Genomic DNA, 20,623 nt, shown 5'->3' with positions numbered 1-20,623 from the left:
TTGTTCATTCATTCATTCATTTCTCCCAGCAAGGACTAGGACCTAGGGGTGGGGAGAATGAGATGCCCAGGGCAGAATTTAAGGAGGCACCTACTCTCCAGCTTCTGAGAGTGCAGGATCAGCTCTGAGAGTGAGACCCTCCTTAAATTTTGCCTCTTAAGTGCCTCCTTTACTTCACCCTCGGCCTGGCCTTGCCCCCACTCTGTGCCAGGTGTTGATCCCTGTTCTGGGGACCTACCAGTGAATAGACAGATAAAACTCCCTGTTCACATGGAGCTTCTAGTCTCAGAGGGGAGGGAAGAGAAGTTCCATTCCCTCCCCACCTACAGTCAAGGAAACTGAGGCTCCCACGGGTGAAAAGCCTTACCCATAGCAAGTAAGCATCTAAAGCTGCCAGGCCCTGACCCTGTGGTCCAGTGGGCTTTCTCCTGTTTCATGTGGCCATGAAGTAAGTGTAGCTGATGTGCCAGTCCCACGGTATCAGGTGGAATCAGTACCCTTCTTTGGACTGCTAAAGGTGGAAGGAATTTCAGGTGTGATGAGGGGGTGAGCGAGAAAGTACTGCAGAGGAAGCCAGCCAGCCTGGGGACCCTCTGGTGGAGGCATTGCCTTCCTGATGCTAAGCAGAGCTCTGAATTGCCTTCCAGCCTCCTACGTGATCACAGACCTGACGCAGCTGCGGAAGATCAAGTCAATGGAGCGGGTGCAGGGCGTGAGCATCACTCGGGAGCTGCTGTGGTGGTGGGGCATGCGGCAGGCCACCGTCCAGCAGCTGGTGGACCTCCTGTGCCGCCTGCAGCTCTACCGTGCCGCCCAGATCGTTCTGAACTGTGAGTGACCACGGTGGCCCCGGGCAGCCGCCCAGGAGCTGGTTTCAGCCTGAGCTGTTCTGGCTCCTCGAAACTTATCTTCATCTTAGAAAAAAATTTAAATGAAAGAATTTATTATCTAACTAAGAAATCTGTAACGGTGGTTCCCTGTGGGAGAGGGGCTTCGTGGCCACAGATCAAGCTGTTGGTGACAGACTTGACTCTGAGTTCTCTCGTACCTTTTTGATTCTGCTTCTCTCTTCCAAAAATAAAGAAAGAAATAATGATGAAAAAAAAGCTCTACATAAAAAAATCCCAAAAACTCTATGATAAAAATGATTATTTATTTATTTATTTATTTATTGTTTAGAGAGGGAGAGGGGTAGAAGGACAAAGAAAGAGAGAGAATTATAAGCAGGCTACGTGCCCAGTGTGTAGCCTGTTGTGGAGCTAGATCTCAGGACCCTGAGATCATGACCTGAGCTGACACCAAGAGTTGGATGCTTAACTGACTGAGCCACCCAGGTGCCTCATTAGAACTTTCTCTAACAACTGCATTGTGTTCCTTTGACAGACATGCCCTGATTTATTTACCTCAGTGCTGCTGGTAGGTGTTCAGCTTGCTTCTTAGTTTTCTCGTGGACACAGTATTGTACCCTTAGACGTATGCACTCTCTTTGCACGATGTAAGTCTAGCTGGACAATAATTTTTTTTAGCATTGGAATAGCTGGGTTGAAAGTTTGTGTATTTGAAGTTTTGACTAATATCAGTATCAGTATTACTAAGTCACGCTCCTGTCACTTTTACAACAATGGTGGGAACATATCTAGCAGGTAGTAATTGCTCGCTACCATGAGGAGAGGCTGTAAAGCTGCAGAAGTAGAGTTATGTCAAGTGCTTGGTGTTCAGCCAGTGCTCAGCAGAAGGTAGGGTGGGTTAGGGTTACTCCCACCTAGGCCTCCCTTCCCACAAAAAGACCCCTTCAGTAGGGGGGCGGCAAGCGTGTCTTTTCTTAGGTACTTTCTGAACACTTGCCCAGTGTCTAGTGCTGTCCTTGTTTCTAGAATACAGTGATGGATAAAGCAAAAGGTCCTTTGCCTTCATGGAGGAGATAGTCTTATGAAGGTATCGTCAATAGGCCAGAAAATAAATAAAAATAATGGGTTGGAGGAACCAGGTAGGAGAACCTCCTAGAACATGTTAGTTACAGAAGGGCAGTTTGAGGAGGTAAAATCGGAGGAATGGAAAGAAGATAGCCATGTGAAGAGTTGAGGTAAGAGAGCCCAGGGAAGCTTGGGGCTTTGATGGAATCAGCATAGAGCTAGTGTGGGAGGTAGAGAGCAGTACATTCTGAGCCCTGCAGACCTGAAGAAGATCCAGTGTGGGCCCTGATGTTGTTTTGTCTGAGATTCCTGAGCTGGGAATAACGTGGCTGAATCAATAGACCCAGACTGAGCACTTTCCTGATTGTACCTCAGGCCTTTTGGAATCATGGAGGGCTTCCAGGAGGAGGGGAGGTAGGATCTAAAGCAAGGAACTGAGAGATGGGGGCTTAGAGGGCTCCCCTCTCAGAGATGTCAGGAGAACAGGGGACATTGGGGTGGCTCTGCAGGTGGGGGGAGTCTAGAGATGAAACCCAAACCAGGCTTTCAGGGGCACCATAGGGTAGATCACATTGGGCATAGAAGGCCAATGCAGGAGCAGGACTGCCTCTTGCCCTTAGCCACTTAGCTACTGTCTGGGATTAGGGTATCCGGGGATGCCAGGCTTTCCCCCCCATGCCACCATCTCATTAAATGAAGGACAGTTCCTCTGGTGGCAAGAGTCTGTGTTTGGGGGCAGGTTATGGAGAAGGAGGATCCTGTTCACATGGAGGGGACTGACGCATTGGTGTGAGACTCGGCCTAACACCTGCAACACCAGCAGTGTAATCTCTAAGTCAGGAGTGGGCACATCTCCAGACAAGACTACCCCTAAACTTCTGCAGCCTCTGTTCCCGCCTGGCTGCCTCGCCAAGCTCACTGTATTCTCAGACGGGGGAGGGATGGTCTGCTCAGCCCCCAGCCCCCCAACCACGCTGGAACTTCCTGAAACCCCTCTCTACCCCACCAGCCCTTCTGTCCTGAGAGGGTTCCCTTCAGTCCTGTCTGACAGGACAGATCCCTCCCGTCACATCTCCCCCTGAGGCCAGGTCCTCATCCTGGTCAGCTGGGGGTCCCTGGGGCAGCTAGGGGGCACCTGTGGTTTTTCCAGAACATGGTGAGGTGGCATGGCACAGCCCTCGCTGTTACCTGGAAGGTCCCTCCCTTTCCCTGGACTTCCGTCTCCCCTCCTTGTCCATTGGAGGTGGGCAGGGTGACGTCAGAGCCCCCTTTGGACACTCATGGTGCTGTGGCCCCCCCATCATCCCTTGTACCTTGTCGGCTGGTGTGACCGGCAGCCACCCTGTTTAGCCGTGTGCAGACCCCTGGTGTCTCTGCCTCCCCAGAGCCTGGCACTGGAAGATGGGGAGAGACAATTAGCATCGAACCCCAAATATTTTTCACATTTTGAGAATCAATGATAGACTCCTAATGGGCTGGAAAAGAGGCAAGGAGGGAGGGGGCTGCTGGAGGGGGAGGAGTAATGCCACAGGAACAAGTGCAGTAGGATCCAGGGGCCCAGGTTTCCAGCCCGATCTGTTTGGGGGACTGGGCAGGCGGGTCAGGGTCTACAGCACACCCTGGTTTGGTCTCTTCCTGGGTGGCTGGGATGGGATGCTGAAGGGATGTCCCAAGCCCCAAAAGCAGACAAGTACCAGGGATTGGGAAAGGCCTCTGGTTGGACATAGCAACTTGCCACTGACGTCAACCTGGCAGTTGACTAATCTGGAACATGTTCTTAACGATTTGAGGTCAACAAACAGTATAGTGCCAACTTCAAAGAGACACATTCATGGCAGCGTGACAGTTGGTTTTAAGCTCGCAGTGACTGAGCACTTTCAATGTGCCAGTCTTCTCCCAACAGCGCCTTGAGGTGGGCGCTTTAATGGGGAGATGGAGGCCGAGAATGGCTCTGTGACTCCCCCAAGGGTGCAAGTCTGGTCACATGTAGAGATGGAGGGTGCTTCCAGGTGTGTCTGGATCCAGCACCCTTGTTCTTAACCTTTCTCACAGAAACCTCTTTGGACTTCCAGACAACAGTGATAGTTTTTCTGTCAGCTTCTCATTTTAGATCCCTGCTGTCCAGGTCCAGCAGCCTCCAACTGGTCAGGCCTATGCGAGTCTACCTTTGTTCCCCAAACCTCTCCACCGCCCCCAATCCCCCTTCTCGCTGATTAAATTTGCCTGAGGAAGAGAGACTAAGGCTTGTTCCCACATCCACAAATCCCCTGGCTGTTCTTCTGAGAGCCTGGTTGTGTTCTTACTATTGCTTTCTGTCCCCATGCAGGACACTTCCCCTTTCTGTAGCTTGTTGTTTTCCTTAGTTTAAAAAAAAAAATACCATATATCTCTGCCCCTTTGTGGAAGCATTTTCAGTTTCTGTAGTCCAACTACTCAAAGCTGTTTCCTCTTCCTTCACTGTAACATTACTTAAACCTTATTTTTCATTAACTTGTAGGAGATAGTTTACGAACTCGCTCAGCTGCTTCCAGTTTGAGAATCCGACTTCTGCCTACTGCTTCTTCTTTTTCTTCTTCTTCTTCTTTTTTTTTTGTTAAAGATTCTATTTATTTGACAGAGAGACAGTGAGAGAGGGAACACAGGCTGGGGGAGTGGGAGAGGGAGAAGTAGGCTTCCCGCCAAGCAGGGGGCCCGACTTGGAGCTTGATCCCAGGACCCTGGGATTATGGTGTGAGTCGAAGGCAGACGCCCAACTGACTGAGCCAACCAGGTGCCCCTGCCTACCACTTCTTAAAGAGCTTTAAGGATAGATTTGATGGAGAAGGTGGGTGGGCATTAAGGAGGGCACGGGATGGAATGAGCACTGGGTATTATATACAGCTGATGACTCACTGAACTCTACCTCTGAAGCTGATAATACACTAGATGTTAATTAATTGACTTTAATAATTAAAAAAAAAAGAAGAGATTGGATTAAATGTGCTTGAAAACCACACACATAAGAGGTCCTAGATATAAACTGGCTTCCTCAGAGACTTGCATCTCCAGATAATATATTTGCATTTGACAGAGGCCATCTGAAGACAGTGCTTGAGCTGAAAGGTGGGGAGTGGGATCTGCTGGGAACCACACTGTATCTGGTCTCTTGAAATCAAGTCCTGGGGCTGGCTACTGGTACGGTTGTGTAAAGAGTTGGGTCTGTGGGTGTCTGTTCCTATTTTCTTGGGCCTCATTGCCAAGACCACTGTTACTCTGTTTGTCACACTCCTAACATGAAATGTTACAGGAATTAGAATAAATTAGCACAGAAAGGCTTTCTACCCAAACACCCATTCCTCCGGCATATCTGTGTGCCAGGTTCAACCCCTTTTTATTCTTTGAGCCATTTCTTGGCACTTGTCTATATTAACATTTTTTTTAAGATTATTTATTTACTTATTTATTTGACAGAGAGAGAGAGAGAGAGAGAGAGATCACAAGTAGGCAGAGGCAGGCAGAGAGACGGGGGGAAGCAGGCTCCCCACTGAGCAGAGAGCCCGATGTGGGGCTCGATCCCAGGACCCCGAGATCATGTCCTGAGCCGAAGGCAGCGGCTTAACCCACTGAGCCACCCAGGCGCCCCTATATTAACATTTTTGTTTCACTCCTGTTACTAAGGGAAGATGGCAGTGACATTTTAGATAAGACAGACCTTTATTTCCCTCTCCTGACAGTCCAAACTGCCCAAGACTGAATGGGCAGCATCATGGTATCAAGGATCAGATTTTTTGGGTTGTGTTTTGTTTTGTTTTTTTGTAATGCTCTACTGTCTTGGACCCCTGGCTGCCCCTCCCACCTGACAGGACTACTCTGAGCCTCACATGCATCTCCAGCTGGCACAGAAGGCTTGGAAGGCAAGTTGCACGCCTAACTTGCCTTCCAAGCCATTGGCCAGGACCTAGTCACGTGATGGCACCTAGTTGCAGGGGGGGCTGGGAAATGTAATCTGTAGCTGGGGTATTATGTGCACAACAAAAGCTTCTATTACACTAGAGAAGGAGGGAATAAATATTGGAGGGACAAGAGTCTCCTTATAATTCTCCCTTTGGGCCACCCAAATATCCACATACAGCTGTCTTCTCACGCCTAAAACATTCTCACCCTTTCCCCAAGGGAGGCAGGCCAGAGGTCCTAATCAGTTTCTTCCTTTAGGTAAAGGCCCAGGATCTGGGGTGACATGTTGTCTTCGGGATCAGCCCCCTATGGTCCAGTAGCTCTCCACCAAAGAGAACTTATCTGCTACCCTTCCCCCAGCACACCCAGAACCTTGTGTTGGTATCTGAACAGGAAGCCGCAATCAGAACTCTCCCATTTGAAATGAGAAACATGCTGTAGTCACTCATGTTGACAGTTGACAGATCTGGCTGGGTAGCAGTTGTCAAGGTCCCTCCCGGCCAGGGGAGTAAGCTGTTTGCTCCATCTGTCTGCACCCCCTTGTTCTCAGTAGATCAAGGCGGTCCCCAGACTTCTAAGCATCAGCATCATCTTGAGCTTGTTAGAGATGCAAATTCTTGGGTCTCGCCTCATTTGTTGATTCAGAAACTCCAGGGGTGGTGGGGCCCTAAGTCTGTGTTTTAACACGTGGGCTGAGGTGTGAGGGCAGGTTTTGAGGCAGGGGGAGCTTTCCTGTTCATTATTCTCTGTGGCCTAATCTGAAGTGGGAACTGAAGAGAGGCTTTCCTTCCAGAGGGCACCTGGGCTTTCACAGTTAACTTCCTGCTGGTCTGGAAAATATAGTTTTTTAGTCAGGCAGCCATATGTCTAGCTAAAACTTCTAGAATGTAGGAAGACGGGGACAATTTTCTGCCATACTAGTACTACCTCTAAATAAGGTGCTTATACTGTCCTTTTCATATTTATTAATTTGAATATTAACCACTAATTTCCTAGAAGAAGAGGACTTGGCTTATACACAGTTCCTCTCCCTTTCTAGTACGTTTGTATCACAATTTTTAGTTCCTCTGTAGATTGCTTTTGCAATATTGAACTAACATCCTTACATTTCTGATTCTTTTTCCGTTCAGCTCTAGGCAATGCCTGTTGATTCTCCCCTTTGTAAGATGGTATTGTCCTTTCTCTGGCCCTTTTGTACCCCATTCTCTCTACTTTCATCCTCCAGCTTTGGGCGAAGGCCAGGTGTAAAATAGTCCTCCGTGAATGTTGTCACAGCTCTAGGCTATGCTAAACCCACAGGGAAGAACTGGGTCTTGGATGAAACCCTAATCTCTGGATCAGGACGGGAAGGGGAATGATGTCTCCGTGTCCTGGTTGACAGATGTCTTGCGATGGGGAAAGTAATGTGTGTTTAAGGCATCTGCATGGTGAATCATAGTCTATAGGAGTATTTCCCAAACCATGTGCCTCAGAAGAGTGCTCCAGCAAGATATGCCCCCTACAAACCAAGGGTTCATGAATAACTAAACTTGGGAGATCCTGTATGCTCTATCAGTGCCCCCTACCCTTGGAGAGTCATAATGCAAACCATTGTATTAAGGCTCTGATAAGTCCTGCAGCAAAGAGATCTATTTGGGCCAGTGTTTTCCATTTGATTCCATTTGATTGTGGAACCCCTTTTCGTTTGATGCTTATAAATAGTCCCACAGAACCAACCAACACACTCTGGGCATCACTGCTCTAGTGAAATGGTGACCATGGTGACATTGCTGGGCATTTCAAGGGAGCTTCATGATGGAGAGATTGGGGGATCGGGGACAGATTTTTAGGGTCCGGCCAGCATTCAGCATCAGATGAGTCTAACGCAGGGGACCAGGACTAATCATCACCCTGGGGCTTAAAACATGAAGGTCCTACTCCTGAAAGGGACTTTTCCAGACTATCTGGCTTAGGAGGGGACTATGTGCCAGGCTCCAGAGTCTAAGTTTTAGGATCTTATATGCGCAGGAGCAGGGATCAAGGCAGAAGTCATAGTCTCAGAACTGTGGCTCCCAGACAGAGGCAGGTCAGCTATCGTCACTGCTGAGCTGTAGAGCTCATGAAATGACACCAAAGGCAGGTCTAGGAACTGAGCCTGCTGATGGTGAGGATCAGATGGCTCTAGCTGTGGAAGACTAGGAACCAGCTGTTCCTAACCTGTGAGATAAAATTCTGCTCCCTTCCTCCCCACAGCGTGTTAGATACATGGGAGCTGGGCCAGAGAGTCAATGATGAACTAAAGACACATTTTTCAAGTGCCTACTTGCTAGGTACTAGGGACAGGGCAGTGAAAATATAGACGAGCTCCTGGACCTCAGGGAGCCTGCAGTCTACTGTGGGAGACACATCCTGACAGGAGGGTGACACGGAGACTGTAACCACCCACAGGGCTGGGTGAGGGCTGTGGTGAGCTGGAAGAGGGCAGGATTTGATCTTATTGGGGAAGTTTCCCTGAGGAAAAAAACCTGAGCCTCTGGTGGAAGGACAAGTGATACTAGAGAGTGAGGGACCACTGATCATTTCTAGGCAGAGGGCACAGCACATGCAAACGCCCAGAGGTGGGAAGGGGTGATGTTTGAGGACACAGATGGAGGCCATGGGGGCCTCAGCAGGAGGACAGTGCGGCAGCCTGAGCCTGGCGAGGGGACATGGTGCAGAGTCAGGCCACCTGAGTTCCTGCAGGCCGCAGTCAAGGGGCTGCTTTCTCAGGGAGGAAAGGGAAGATCTTGGAGGGCTTGTGCCTGAAGTATGCCCATTGTTCTGGCCACTGTGTGGAATAGGGGCCTGTGAGGTTCTGAGTAGGAGTACAGGAAGCTTCTGGAATCTGTGAAGGGACTGGGAGGTGACCAGGGTTTTATCTTTGCTCCTGCTGCTACCATCTTCCTGAGAGTTTTCTTTTGACTTTTGCAGTTTTCACACAGTCTCATTTGGTTGTGCAACCTTGATGTTTTCTAATGTTTGGTTTGGTGTCTCAGCCAGAGTCATTTCCTTCCTGGAGCTGGGCTGTCACTGAATGGGGAATTTTTGGCTGTCGCCTAAAGGGAAACAAGATAATTTTTCTCTTTCCCAAAGAGCCCGAGCTGTTGCAAGGGCCAGATGGGGCTGGTACTTTTGCTCTCTTGGAAGGCTTCCCAATATCTGCCCCTTTTCAAGCTAGGGAATGACAATGCATGGCTAGAATTCAGGGCCACTGGAGAATCGCCACGGAGGTGGCAGTATGTTTGGCCAAGACCCCCCAGGCCAGGAGTCTGTCTATTTGGTTCTAGTTATAACTTGTATTTAGCACTTAATATGTGCTAAACATGTGCCAGGTAGACATCTTACCTCATAAATCTTATTATTCCCCTTTTATAGATGTGGAAACTGAGGCTCAGAGATTAACTAACATGCTGAAAGCCTCCTTGTTAGTAAGTAATGGGCTGGGGTGGGGACCTAGGTCTACTTGACCTGAAAACCTACTGGGGTAGGTCACTGGATGGCATCAGGTCACACTTTTCCCCTCTATAAAATAGGTACACATATTTCCCTGTCTATTCTTATAAACCGGGAAGCTGCAAAACATAAGAGGTTGTGAGGATTTTAAAAAGTTAGGGCTGGGGCACCTGGGTGGCTCAGTGGGTTAAACCTCTGCCTTCAGCTCAGGTCATGATCCCAGTGACCTGGGATCAAGCCCCACATCGGGCTCTCTGCTCCATGGGGAGCCTGCTTCCTCCTCTCTCTCTCTGCCTGCCTCTCTGCCTACTTGTGATCTCTGTCTGTCAAATAAATAAACAAAATATTAAAAAAAAAAAAGTTAGTGCTGATGGGACACCCAGGTGGCTCAGTCAGTTAGTTAAGTGTCTGCCTTTGGCTCAGGTCAGATCCCAGGATTCTGGGATCAAGCCCCATGTTGGGCTCTGCTCAGTGGGGAGCTGAGCTTTTCCTTCCCCTTTGCCTGCCACTCTGCCCACTTGTGCTCTCTCTGTCAAATAACTAAATAAAATCTTAAAAAAAAAAAGTTAGTGCTGGTGGCTCAGGACAGGTCACCTGACTTTCGTTCCACACATTAGTTACTCCACTGGAACACAGCTAGGCTTTAATCACTGTGGGGATTTTGGGGGGTTGTGTGAAAATGAACAGAACATATGCGCAATGCATCTAAATCGGTCCCCAATTTTTTAGAGAGGGAAGGTGAGAGCTGGAATGAAAGGAGCTTCCCTTTGGCTGAACCCCTGCTTGGTGCTAAACTAGTGTAATTAGGCTCCTGTGTGTTGCAAGTTTTGAACACTCATTGAGATCATCCATTAACCAGGATAGGCTAGGTTATGTTGCAGTCACAGATAAAGTCTGAAATCTCTGTTATTCAACACAACACAGACTAATTTCTTTTTTTAATTAATTAATTTATTAATTAAACCGAGAGAGATCACAAGTAGGCAGAGAGGTAGACAGAGAGAGAGGAGGAAGCAGGCTCCCCGCTGAGCAGAGAGCCCGATGTGGGGCTCGATCCCAGGACTCTGAGATCATGACCTGAGCCTAAGGCAGAGGCTTAACCCACTGAGCCACCCAGGTGCCCCCTACACAGACTAATTTCTGAAAGTACAGTGCTGCCTCCTGCGTTCTTGGAGCTGTCTTCTCGAACACATGGCTTCCCGGGTCAGTGTGACTGGGGAAGAGAGGCCTGAAAGGAGACTCACTGGCTCTTCATTGCTTCCTCCAGAGAGTGATGGTAGCATTTCCGCTTAAAACCCATTGGGACGCCTGGGTGGCTCAGTTGGTTAAGCAGCTGCCTTCGGCTCAGGTCATGATCCCAACGTCCTGGGATCGAGTCCCACATCGGGCTCCTTGCTCTGCATGGAGCCTGCTTCTACCCTGCTTCTCCCTGCCATTCTGTCTGCCTGTGCTCACTCTCTCTCCCTCTTCTCTCTGACAAATAAATAAAATCTTTAAAAAAAAAAAAAAACCCATTGCCCAGAACCAGTCATGTGGACCCAGCTTACTTGCAAGGGAGACTGGGTATGAGAGGGAGAAAAGGACTGTTTGGTAAGTAATGTCTCGCCTATAGGTTACTTCAGTTCACGGGAGTTGATGATGAGGTTCTATCTAATCATGGCCTGCGGGTTCTCACTTAGCCTAACACTTGTCCAGCACTTTCATCTCATCTGTGCCACTTTCCCCTTCATTCATTCAGCTCAGCCACTAGAGTCATTCTTCATCTGAGGAGATATACCAAGCTGTTTTCTGCCCCAGGACCTTTGCATATATTATCCTTAGAAGGCTCATTCCTCCCTGACTTCCTTGTATCTTCCCATGGCTAATTCGTTCCATCATTTGAGTCTCTGCTGAAATGGTATCTGCCCTCAGAAGCCTTCCCTGGCTAAGCCGTATAAATCAGTCTGTCAGGTTCCCCACCCTGTGTGCGTGTTAGTTTTCACTAGAGAACTTCTCCCAGTTGATAATTAGAAATCTCTTATTTAACTAGTTTAATGTTGGCATCATGTCAGTTTTGTTAATGGATGGCATCCTCAGAGGCTAATACAATGACTGAATGAATAAATGAATGAATGAGGAAGGGTAAATCATTTTAGCAGCTGGTAGAGTACAGGTCCAACGGAGAACCAGAGATAGAGTAATTAGGAAGGTCCATTAGGAGGTTATTTCCTCAGAGTTACTTAATTTTTATCTAGCTTGTGTTGGGAGTTTTGACTGTTCTGTGTTTGTGTGTGTGTGTGTGTGTGTGTGTGTGTATCAGTGTTGGACTTTGGATATCCAGGAAGGTCCAGCCCAGAGATTAAAAGGGGAAGGAAAAAAGAGGGCCCAGAAAGCTATGTTTGTCACTGATATGCCAGCTGGCACCAGGGTTCTTTAGTTATGGCTGAGTCACTTTTATTTGTTCTAGAAGGATCCATTTCAGCCTCATGAGTCAGCTGAAGAGTAAGAATGCACATATAATTATTACATCACTATTTATCATGAGGGCTGTAAAGGGAGGGAGGGATTTCCAGGTTGTGCTCACTGAGGAAAGAGCTCATTGACAGAGTCCCTTTGCTCAAGTGTTTCCTGAATTAAATATGCCATGCATAGAGGTGCCTGGCTGGCTCAGTCCTTAGAACATGTGACTCTTATAAATTTGAGCCTTGTGTTACATGCAGAGATTACTTGCAAATAAAATCTTTAGAAAAAAACAGGTCATGCCTATGAGAAAGCACTTAGGACAGAGCCTGACCCGTGGTTGCGGATGGTGATGATAGCCACAGGAAATAAGAATAATAGCTTTTCACTGTCTCCTGCTTGCTCATTTCATCCTCATGGCTGCTCGATGGGAGTTGGGGTATGGGTCCTCATCTCACTTGTCACATGAGGCAGAATGGTTACCTGGCCAGGGAACCCAACCCCGACTGATGGAAAGCATGTGAAATGCTGTGACAAAGCCAGAAACCAAACACTTAAGCCTGAAACCCAAATCTTATCCCTCTGTAAAGTTCCTCCAGGGAACTTTCAAAAACATCCAGACTCTGATTTAATTTTTCTGAGAACATATATGTCCATCCCTCACTGCTCACAGCCACTGAAACTTCAGACCCTGGCAACCCCTCCCCATCCCTGGGAGTCTTGGCAGAGGGCACCCCAAGCTACCTGTCCTCCCGTGTGTGACAAGGTTGGTTGCTGATGGCACAGGCAGGCAGAAGCAGGTTGCACCTCTCTTCCTGCTAGGTTCCCTATTACTTTGCCCCACAGCCACGGTGCCTTCCGAGACTGTGCCACTGCCTGCTGACAGTCACAGTTTCCATTCAAGTGTTTAAAATGCTGACCAGGGCACCTGGGTGGCTCAGTGGGTTAAAGCCTCTGCCTTCAGCTCGGGTCATGATCCCAGGGTCCTGGGATCAAGCCCTGCATTGGGCTCTCTGCTCAGCAGGGAGCCTGCTTCCCCCTCTCTCTCTGCCTGCCTCTTTGCCTACTTGTGATCTCTGTCTGTCAAATAAATAAATAAAATCTTTTAAAAAAATGCTGACCATAGCCATTCACTCCAAATGCTTCCTTCACAGTCCCTAAATTGGGAGTCAGAAGTTCTTTCTTTGCATGTTTTGGGCAGGGACAGAGGGCAGAGGATGGCTGTTTGCATAGTCTGTGCCCTGTCTCCGTCCCCGGGCTGGAGGCTTTACCTATCTTATCCCACTGAGTCCGAGGCAGTCCTGGGACAGGACTCCACAGATAGATGCAAATGATTCTCAGGGTTAAGGAACTAGCCCTTGGCACAAGGTGGGAGCAGTAGTGGCTGGACCTGGAAACTGAGGGGAGCTTCCCTACCCTTATGCTCGGTTCTACTCTATGATTACAATTTATATTTTTGGACCTCATGATGCTGTGGAATCAACGTGACGTGTGTAGAATCACTTTTTGAGAATATAATCTCAGGGGAAAAAAGCATAAAGCTGTAGGTCGTAGGAGTGACATCACCCAGCATGGTGCCAGCCTCCCCTTGGCAGACAGGAAACCTGCGGGGAGATTTAATATTTGTGACAGCCCTTTCTCACTAACGTTTTGCCCCATCCTGTCATCATATTCTATTTTTACTTCAATAGCATGCGGATGTGGCAGCCTGAAGAGTGGGCATCATATCCGGCCAGCCATGAGAGATCAGGTCGCCAGGCATGAAACGTAGAAAAGCTACGTTGTCTCCCTCTCTGGGTTTTGATGGTGGGAAGGGAGGCCCACCCAGACCCACTGCCCACCTTCTGACTCGGACGAGGCATCAGCAACGCAAGAAGAGAAGTTTCTTCTTCTTCTTCTTCTCCACGCAAGTGGAGATGTTTTGCCTCTTATTTATTTATTTATTTATTTGAGACTTTTGTCTATTTATCTGAGATAGTGAGCAAACCAGAGAGCACTAGAAGGGGGAGGGATAGAAGGAGAAGCAGGCTCTTTGCTGAGCAGGGAGCCCACCACAGGGGGCTTTATCCCAGGAACCTGGGATCATGACCTGAGCCGAAGGCAGTCACTCAACTGACTGAGCACCCCCAGGCATCCCTGTACCTCTTATTTATTGTCAATACCTCAAATACATCTGAAAGGTCCCAGTATGCTGAGACAGGGATTTCACAGGAAACTGAAATTTGTCATCGGATTGTCGCCGTAAGCCTGACGTGGGGTTCTGTCAGCTGACCTCTGTGGCGCATGTGACCCTGAGAGGTTGACTAGGTGGAGGGTAGGTGTCAGTCTGGAATGTGCTGTGAGGCCACAGGACAGCTCTCCCCTTCCCATGTGGGGTCCCCCACCCCTGAGTGCTGGCACTTGACCCACCATGCCAGCTGTAGGCCACTGTGTGTCACTGCGAAAGAACAACAAAAGCAAAGAGAAAAGCTGAACTCTTCCTTAGGATGAAAACATAATGAGGTCTTTTATGTCCCACATGGGTGGAGGCCCTAGAGATCAGCCACAGGTGGGCTGGTGGCCTCGGTGTTCCTGCCACATACGTCCTGACAGGCGAAGATTTGCGCAGAAAGAGAAGTAAAAAAAAGTCCCTAGCAGTAGTAGGTCTCTGCTGTGGTGAGGTCAGGCCAGGATGTTCACCCTCCGCCCCCCTCTGTCCCCTCAATGAGGAAACCAGGTCTCAGCCAGGCCTCAGACAGGGGAAGGTGCTGGTGCTTCTGGGCTCACAGATAGGTCAGGGTGCAGGGGGGACCTCCAGGAAGTAGTGCAGCTGGGAGCATTCCTTCAGTTGGGGCCTGGCCTCTGGGGGAAGTTGAAGTCTGAGGACCCCTTCAGCAGCAGGCCTGGCCCACCCAGTGCGAGGGGAGCTGGGGCTGTCACTGTCACTGGCCTTGCATGGAGGAGCCTCCTTGGCCCTTCTGCTCCATACACAGATATCTTGGAACACCACTGAGGTGGCCCTTTGAGGAACACAGGATTGTCCTCTCACCCCAGGGTGGTTTGTGGATGGAGGGTGTTGGGAGAGGGCCCAGGCCAGAGAGAGGAGACTCTGAGTGGCATGGGGTGGTCCCTTCCTCTTGGGGGCAGGGGCACAGGGTTCATGTCATACCATCTGGGAGTAGGTGGCTCTGTCCCCACTCTGCTCACCAATTCACTTTCACAGCCGGTGCTTGCTTACCATGTCATTTTGCACAAGGCCCTGTGAAACAAATGGAATGACACCACAAAAGGCAAAGGTGTGTGACTCCATGGGTCCCACCTGCATGGCTGCTGCTGGGGAGGACTCCCCCACCCCCCACAGGCTCTCAGTTTTGGCCAAAAGGACCTTGGCCTGGGGGGTGGGATGGGAGCAGCTTGGCCCATAGACAGCCTTCTGAGGGACTGGGGACCCCAGATGGGAGGGAATAAAGTGTGTGTTCTCCTGGGGGTCCCCTCTGTGGGTGGAGTCCTGCCCACAGCCCTGGCCTCCCTGAACTTCCTGCCCCAGTGCTCCTTTCTTCTACCTTCTTCCTCGGGCGGGTCCCCTCCTTGCTACTTCCAGGGTTGTGGTGAGAATACTTGTAGTGAAAATATCAAGAACACATCGTAAATAGTGGGTGGCAAGAAACAGAAGTGAGTCAGATCTGAATGTAGAGATCGCCTGCTTGCTAATCTGGGTCAGATGGATTCCCCAGAGCAAACAGCTACTCACTCTAGCTCGGAAGACCCAGTGCTGGTCATTACTGTAGCGAGCTAGCTTGCTTCCTGATTTTTTTGTCTTTAGGAAACATACTTTACTTTGTAACCAATGCATGGTCTTTGTTGAAAAATTCTACCCTGTGAATAAACAGAAAGCCAATCCACCCACCAACCCACCACGTAGTATAAAATCACTGATAATCACGTTACCCAGAAATAATCACTGTTCACATTTTATGTATGTTCTTCATCTTCTTTTTCTCTTCATGCACAGATGTCTTCTATACTGTTACACATATTTTACCGAAAACTGGCTATGTGGTCTATAAGCTCTGTTGTCACTCAATGGTGTAGTAATACCTTTCCATGTCAATGGTAGGGTAGACACAGATATTTTTTTAGTTGCTGTTACAGTCAAAACAAAACAACAAAACACCCACACAAGTTAAAAAACTTAAGCGAGCAGTCACATTTCTAGAGACAGAAAGTAGAATGGTAGGTGCCAGGGGTTGTGGGGGAAGGGATGGGAAGTATTCTTTTTCGTTTTTTTTAAAGATTTTATTTATTTATATGTCAGAGAGAGAGAACATGAGTGAGCACAAGCAGGGGGAGCACAGGAAGAGGCAGAGGGAGAAGAAGGCTCCCCGCTGAGCAGGGAGCCCGATGTGAGACTCAATCCAGAACCCTGGGATCATGACCTGAGCCAAAGGCAGACGCTGAACTGACTGAGCCAGACGTCCCGGGAAGTTGGTTTTTAATGGGGACAGGGTTCAGTTTGGGAAAGCGGAAAGGTTCTGGAGGTGGGTGGCAGTGATGGTTGTACAACAGTCTGAATGGACGTAATGGCCGCTGAACTAAAATGGCATAGGTGGTAAATTTTATGTCATGCGTATTTTACCACAATAAAAAAATATATAAAATAAATTATTTAAAAACAGTGTGAATAATTCAAAGTTTTGTTAAATGAAAACTGAAAGACTCCCGTCCTACCCTCCTTACACTCAATATGTGGGCTGTTGAAGACTTAACTGATACTTTAAAAATATAATAGCAACAACCATGAAGTTTCTGTGTTAGAGCTGAGTAGGTCATACACACTGTGTCACTTAATCCTTGGGAAAGAGGTATGAGATCGACAGAGCTGGTTTCCATTCCAGAACCTGAACTCTAAACAGTTCAGCTCTGCTACTTCTTTTTTTTTTTTTTAAAGATTTTATTTATTTATTTGACAGAGAGAGATCACAAGTAGGCAGAGAGGCAGGCAGAGAAAGGGGGAAGAAGGCTCCCGCTGAGCAGAGAGCCCGATACGGGGCTGGATCCCAGGACCTCGAGACCATGACTCGAGCTGAAGGCAGAGCTGAAGCTTAACCCACTGAGCCACCCAGGCGCCCTGCTACTTCTTTTTTTAAGATTTTATTTTTAGGGCACCTGGGTAGCTCAGTCAGTTAGTTGGGTGTCTGCCCTTGGCTCTGGTCATGATCCTGGAGACCTGGGATTGAGCCCCACATTGGGCTCTCTGCTCAGTAGGGAGCCTGCCTCTCCCTCCGCGCAGCCCCCCACCGCCCCGACTTGGGCATTCACTCTTTCTCTAAAATAAATGAATAAGATCTTTAAAAAAAAAGATTTTATTTTTAAGGAAACTCTATACCCACCCTGGGTGTCAGACTCACCCCAAGATCAAGAGGTCCATGCTCCACCAGCTGAGCCAGTCAGGTGGCCCTACTACTTCATAAGATAATTTTATTTTTATATTTATTTAAAAGATCTTATTTATTTATTAGAGAGAGAGAGAGAGCACAAGTAGACAGAGAGGCAGGAGGAGGGAGAGGGGGAAGCAGGCTCCCTGTTGAGCAGAGAGCCCCACATGGGGCTCAATCCCTACCCTGAGATCATGATTTGGGCTGAAGGCAGAGGCTTAATCCATTGAGCCACCCAGGTGCCCCGATTTATTTAAGAGATAATAGTAAGGGGTGCCTGGGTGACTGGGTGGCTCAATCATTTAAGAGATCATAGTAAGTCATTGTCAGGGAAGGAGAAAGTCACCCATCATCCACCACTCAGCCTCCTCACTACTTTTGTGCATTCCCTGTAGCCTTTCTTCCCAGGTTTCCACCCTCTTCTACTTGTGCAGGCAGCCCCCGGGGTGGTGCCACCTGCAGAGGGGCCTCGGGGGCCTCAGGGGCGCACAACACTGGTGTCCCAGTACTTCTGCTGAGCCAGTCCAGTGGGGGCAGTGAAACCAGCCCTAGCTTTGAATCTTACCAGTTGTTTGATTGGAGACAAATCATTTCACCTATCTGAACCTCAATGTGCTTAAAAATAAAATGCGGACAGTTCTGTCAGCCACCAGAGATTATCGTGAAAATCAGTCTCTGTGGTTCCTTACAAGCGTAGTGCCATGTGTTCTTAGGCATTATTATTCTAGTCCTAAAGCTTGGGTTTGAAAAGCTTGGCCTCTTGGTAACAATGGGTTTTGTTTCGAGAGAGACACAGTTTACCTGTTAGAGAAATTGCTACCAGAGGGAGACTCAAAGGCTGGAGATGTTTCATCCTAGCCCCACCTGATGCATGTGCGAGAAAGATGGAGGCTGGCACTAGAATTCCAGGGCCCCTGTTTCTGTGGTTCTCAAATATGGGTCCACCCCAGACCACCTGATGGTGAAGGGCTTTGAATGCAGGGCTCTGTACTTTGGGTTTGGTCTGGAAGTTAATGGGGAGATACAAGGATCTGGGAGAGGAGTGTGTGCTTCATCTGGACTGTGGGAGTTCATAAAGGCTTTAAACAGGGAAGTAAAGAGACAAGAGTTGTATTTTAGCAAGATGTGGCCTGGGTAGTGGTCTGGAGGCTGCCCCAGATGGAGGCGGCTGCTGGCCTGTGAAGACGATGCCAGGACAGTGGTGGGGGAGGCGAGAGGAAGCTGTGTCACAGACTACATGCAGGCTCTGAGGAGCTGGTCGGGAGCCGGTGTAGATACGCCCTCACACCACCTTTGGGGTTTCTCACCTTGGTGCAAAGGGGAAGGGATTCTTCTCAAGAACCAGGGAACCTCCAGCCAGACTTCTTTGGCCAGTCCTGCCTGTCCAGGCTGTGTGATCTTTGGCCGGCCACTTAACCTGCTCAGGCCTCAGTTTCCCTATTTCTAGTGGGGATGAAATGCAAACAGCTTGTGAGGATTTGAAGGCTGCACAGCTGGGTGTGGCATGCTTAGTGCTCTTTGGGGCTCTTTGCAGGATCCCCATCTGTAAGACATGATTCCATGCTTGTGGAAGGGGAAGCTATAGGACCACCAGGCTTTCTTATGTAGGGGCTCCCCTAGGGACTTGGTGGGGTGAAGATGTATAACTTCCTCCCATGTTCGGGGAAATGTATAGTCAATGAAAAGCTCTTCCAAGTCTAGGTTCCCATTACCTTCCTCTTAACAACCCTTTTAGATAGGCACCCTCTCCAGATTATTTACTTATTTATTTGAGATAGAGCTAGAGCAGTGAGCAAGCGAGTGAGCAAGAAAGAGCATGGTGGGGGGAAGGGTTAGAGGAAGAAGCAGACACCCCACTGAACAGGGAGCCTGATGCGAGGCTCAATCCCAGCACCCAGGGAAAATGACCTGAGCCGAAGGCAGATGCTTACTTAACCCACTGACCTACACAGGCATCCCAACCCTCTCTACTTTATAGCTGAGGAAACAGGCTCAGAGGAGAGGGTCTTGTCTAAGGTCACAGAGCTGGTAGGATTGGAAGCTAGTTTTAGGTGACTCAATGTCAGAGCTGGACCCATCACAAGAAATTGTCATGTGTCCCCAGTACATACATGGGGAGGCTGAGGCCGGGAGGGGAAGAACTTACCCGGCCACAGTGAATTCAAGATGGAGCCAGGAACAGAGCCCGGATCTCTGACTTGTAGACCCCACCTCTTGATGGCTTTCCCACTTCACTGAGTATTAGCTGCTTTTTGTCTTTCTACCTTGCTTCATGGAAACCAGTTCCTGAAATCAAGTCTTCTTTCCTAGACCTCCCAGACGCTGCGAAGCCAGGAGGGCCGTTGGCAGCTTCTGTAAGAAACACTGAAGAAGCACAGGAAAAGGGGCCGTCTGTGGGGCCAGTCTCCTTTCCAGGCCCAGGTATTTTAAATTAAATTAAATTTTTTAACTTAAAGAAAATGTATTTAAGGAAATGTTTTATCTATCAGGATATTCAGCTCAGCATATAATAGCAAAAAATTGAAAATAACAAGGAGGATGGTAAAGTTAATGACAGAACAATACAATACTGTTAAAAATGTTGTGGATGGGGGCACCTGGGTGGCTCAGTGGGGTAAAGCCTCTGCCTCCCAGGGTCCTGGGATCGAGCCCCGCATCGGGCTCTCTGCTCCGCAGGGAGCCTGCTTCCTCCCCCCTCTCTCTGCCTGCCTCTCTGCCTGCTTGTGATCTCTGTCTGTCAAATAAATAAATAAAATCTTTAAAAAAAATGTTGTGGATGTATATACATACATGGAGACATGCTCACAATATATTTAATTTAAAAAGTAAAAAAAAAGGGGCGCCTGGGTGGCTCAGTGGGTTAAAGCCTCTGCCTTCGGCTCAGGCCATGATCCCAGCATTCTGGGATCGAGCCCCCCATCTGGCTCTCTGCTCAGTGGGGAGCCTGCTTCCCCCTCTCTCTGCCTGCCTCTCTGCCTACTTGTGATCTCTCTCTCTGTCAAATAAATAAATAAAATCTTTTAAAAAAAGTAAAAAAAAGTCAGATACCAACAGAATATAAACTGCTTATTACTATTTTTTGTTGTAGTTTTTGTTTTTGTTTTTTAAAGATTTTAAATTAGTTAGCTGTACAAGTTAGGTATGGTGATTCCATTTTACAGATGAGGCAATTGAGGCATAGAGAAGTTACACAGCCCGCTAAGGTCACATGCTGTGGGACCCAGGTATTTTCCCTGTGGTTTCCTGAGTCCCAAGCACAGGTGGGTCCCGCTGCTGGTTCCAGCTGAGAACCTGATGACCTCTCCACTCTGTACTGCCCATGGCAGCTGTGTGGGTGGGGTGGTGACTGGTGCTGCCTGCCCACCTCCCCACCTTCCTCTCCTCTGCCCCTCACACATCTGCTGCTTTGTTCCACAGCACCTGAGGTGATTTGCTCAAGGTCACGAGAGTAGG

The 20,623-nt window shown here is 48.7% G+C and overlaps 1 protein-coding gene across 2 annotated transcripts in view; it reads left to right on the top strand.

Moving 5' to 3' along the window:
- IRAK2 (interleukin 1 receptor associated kinase 2) overlaps positions 1–20,623 on the top strand; it is a 58,104-nt gene that overhangs the window by 7,426 nt on the left and 30,055 nt on the right. The window contains exons 2-3 of one of the 2 annotated variants that reach the window (XM_044253013.1): positions 648–830; positions 19,481–19,591. In XM_044253013.1, the coding sequence (XP_044108948.1) occupies positions 648–830; positions 19,481–19,591 (294 nt within the window). The remainder of the gene's footprint in view (positions 1–647; positions 831–19,480; positions 19,592–20,623) is intronic. The other variant, XM_044253014.1, reaches the window with a different exon arrangement.

The sequence above is a fragment of the Neovison vison genome, chromosome 6 (assembly GCF_020171115.1).
Source record: "Neovison vison isolate M4711 chromosome 6, ASM_NN_V1, whole genome shotgun sequence".
Classification (NCBI taxonomy): Eukaryota; Metazoa; Chordata; class Mammalia; order Carnivora; family Mustelidae; genus Neogale; species Neogale vison.
The sequence above is the reverse complement of the archived record's forward strand: the minus strand, read 5'-3'. Positions and strand labels throughout refer to the sequence as shown.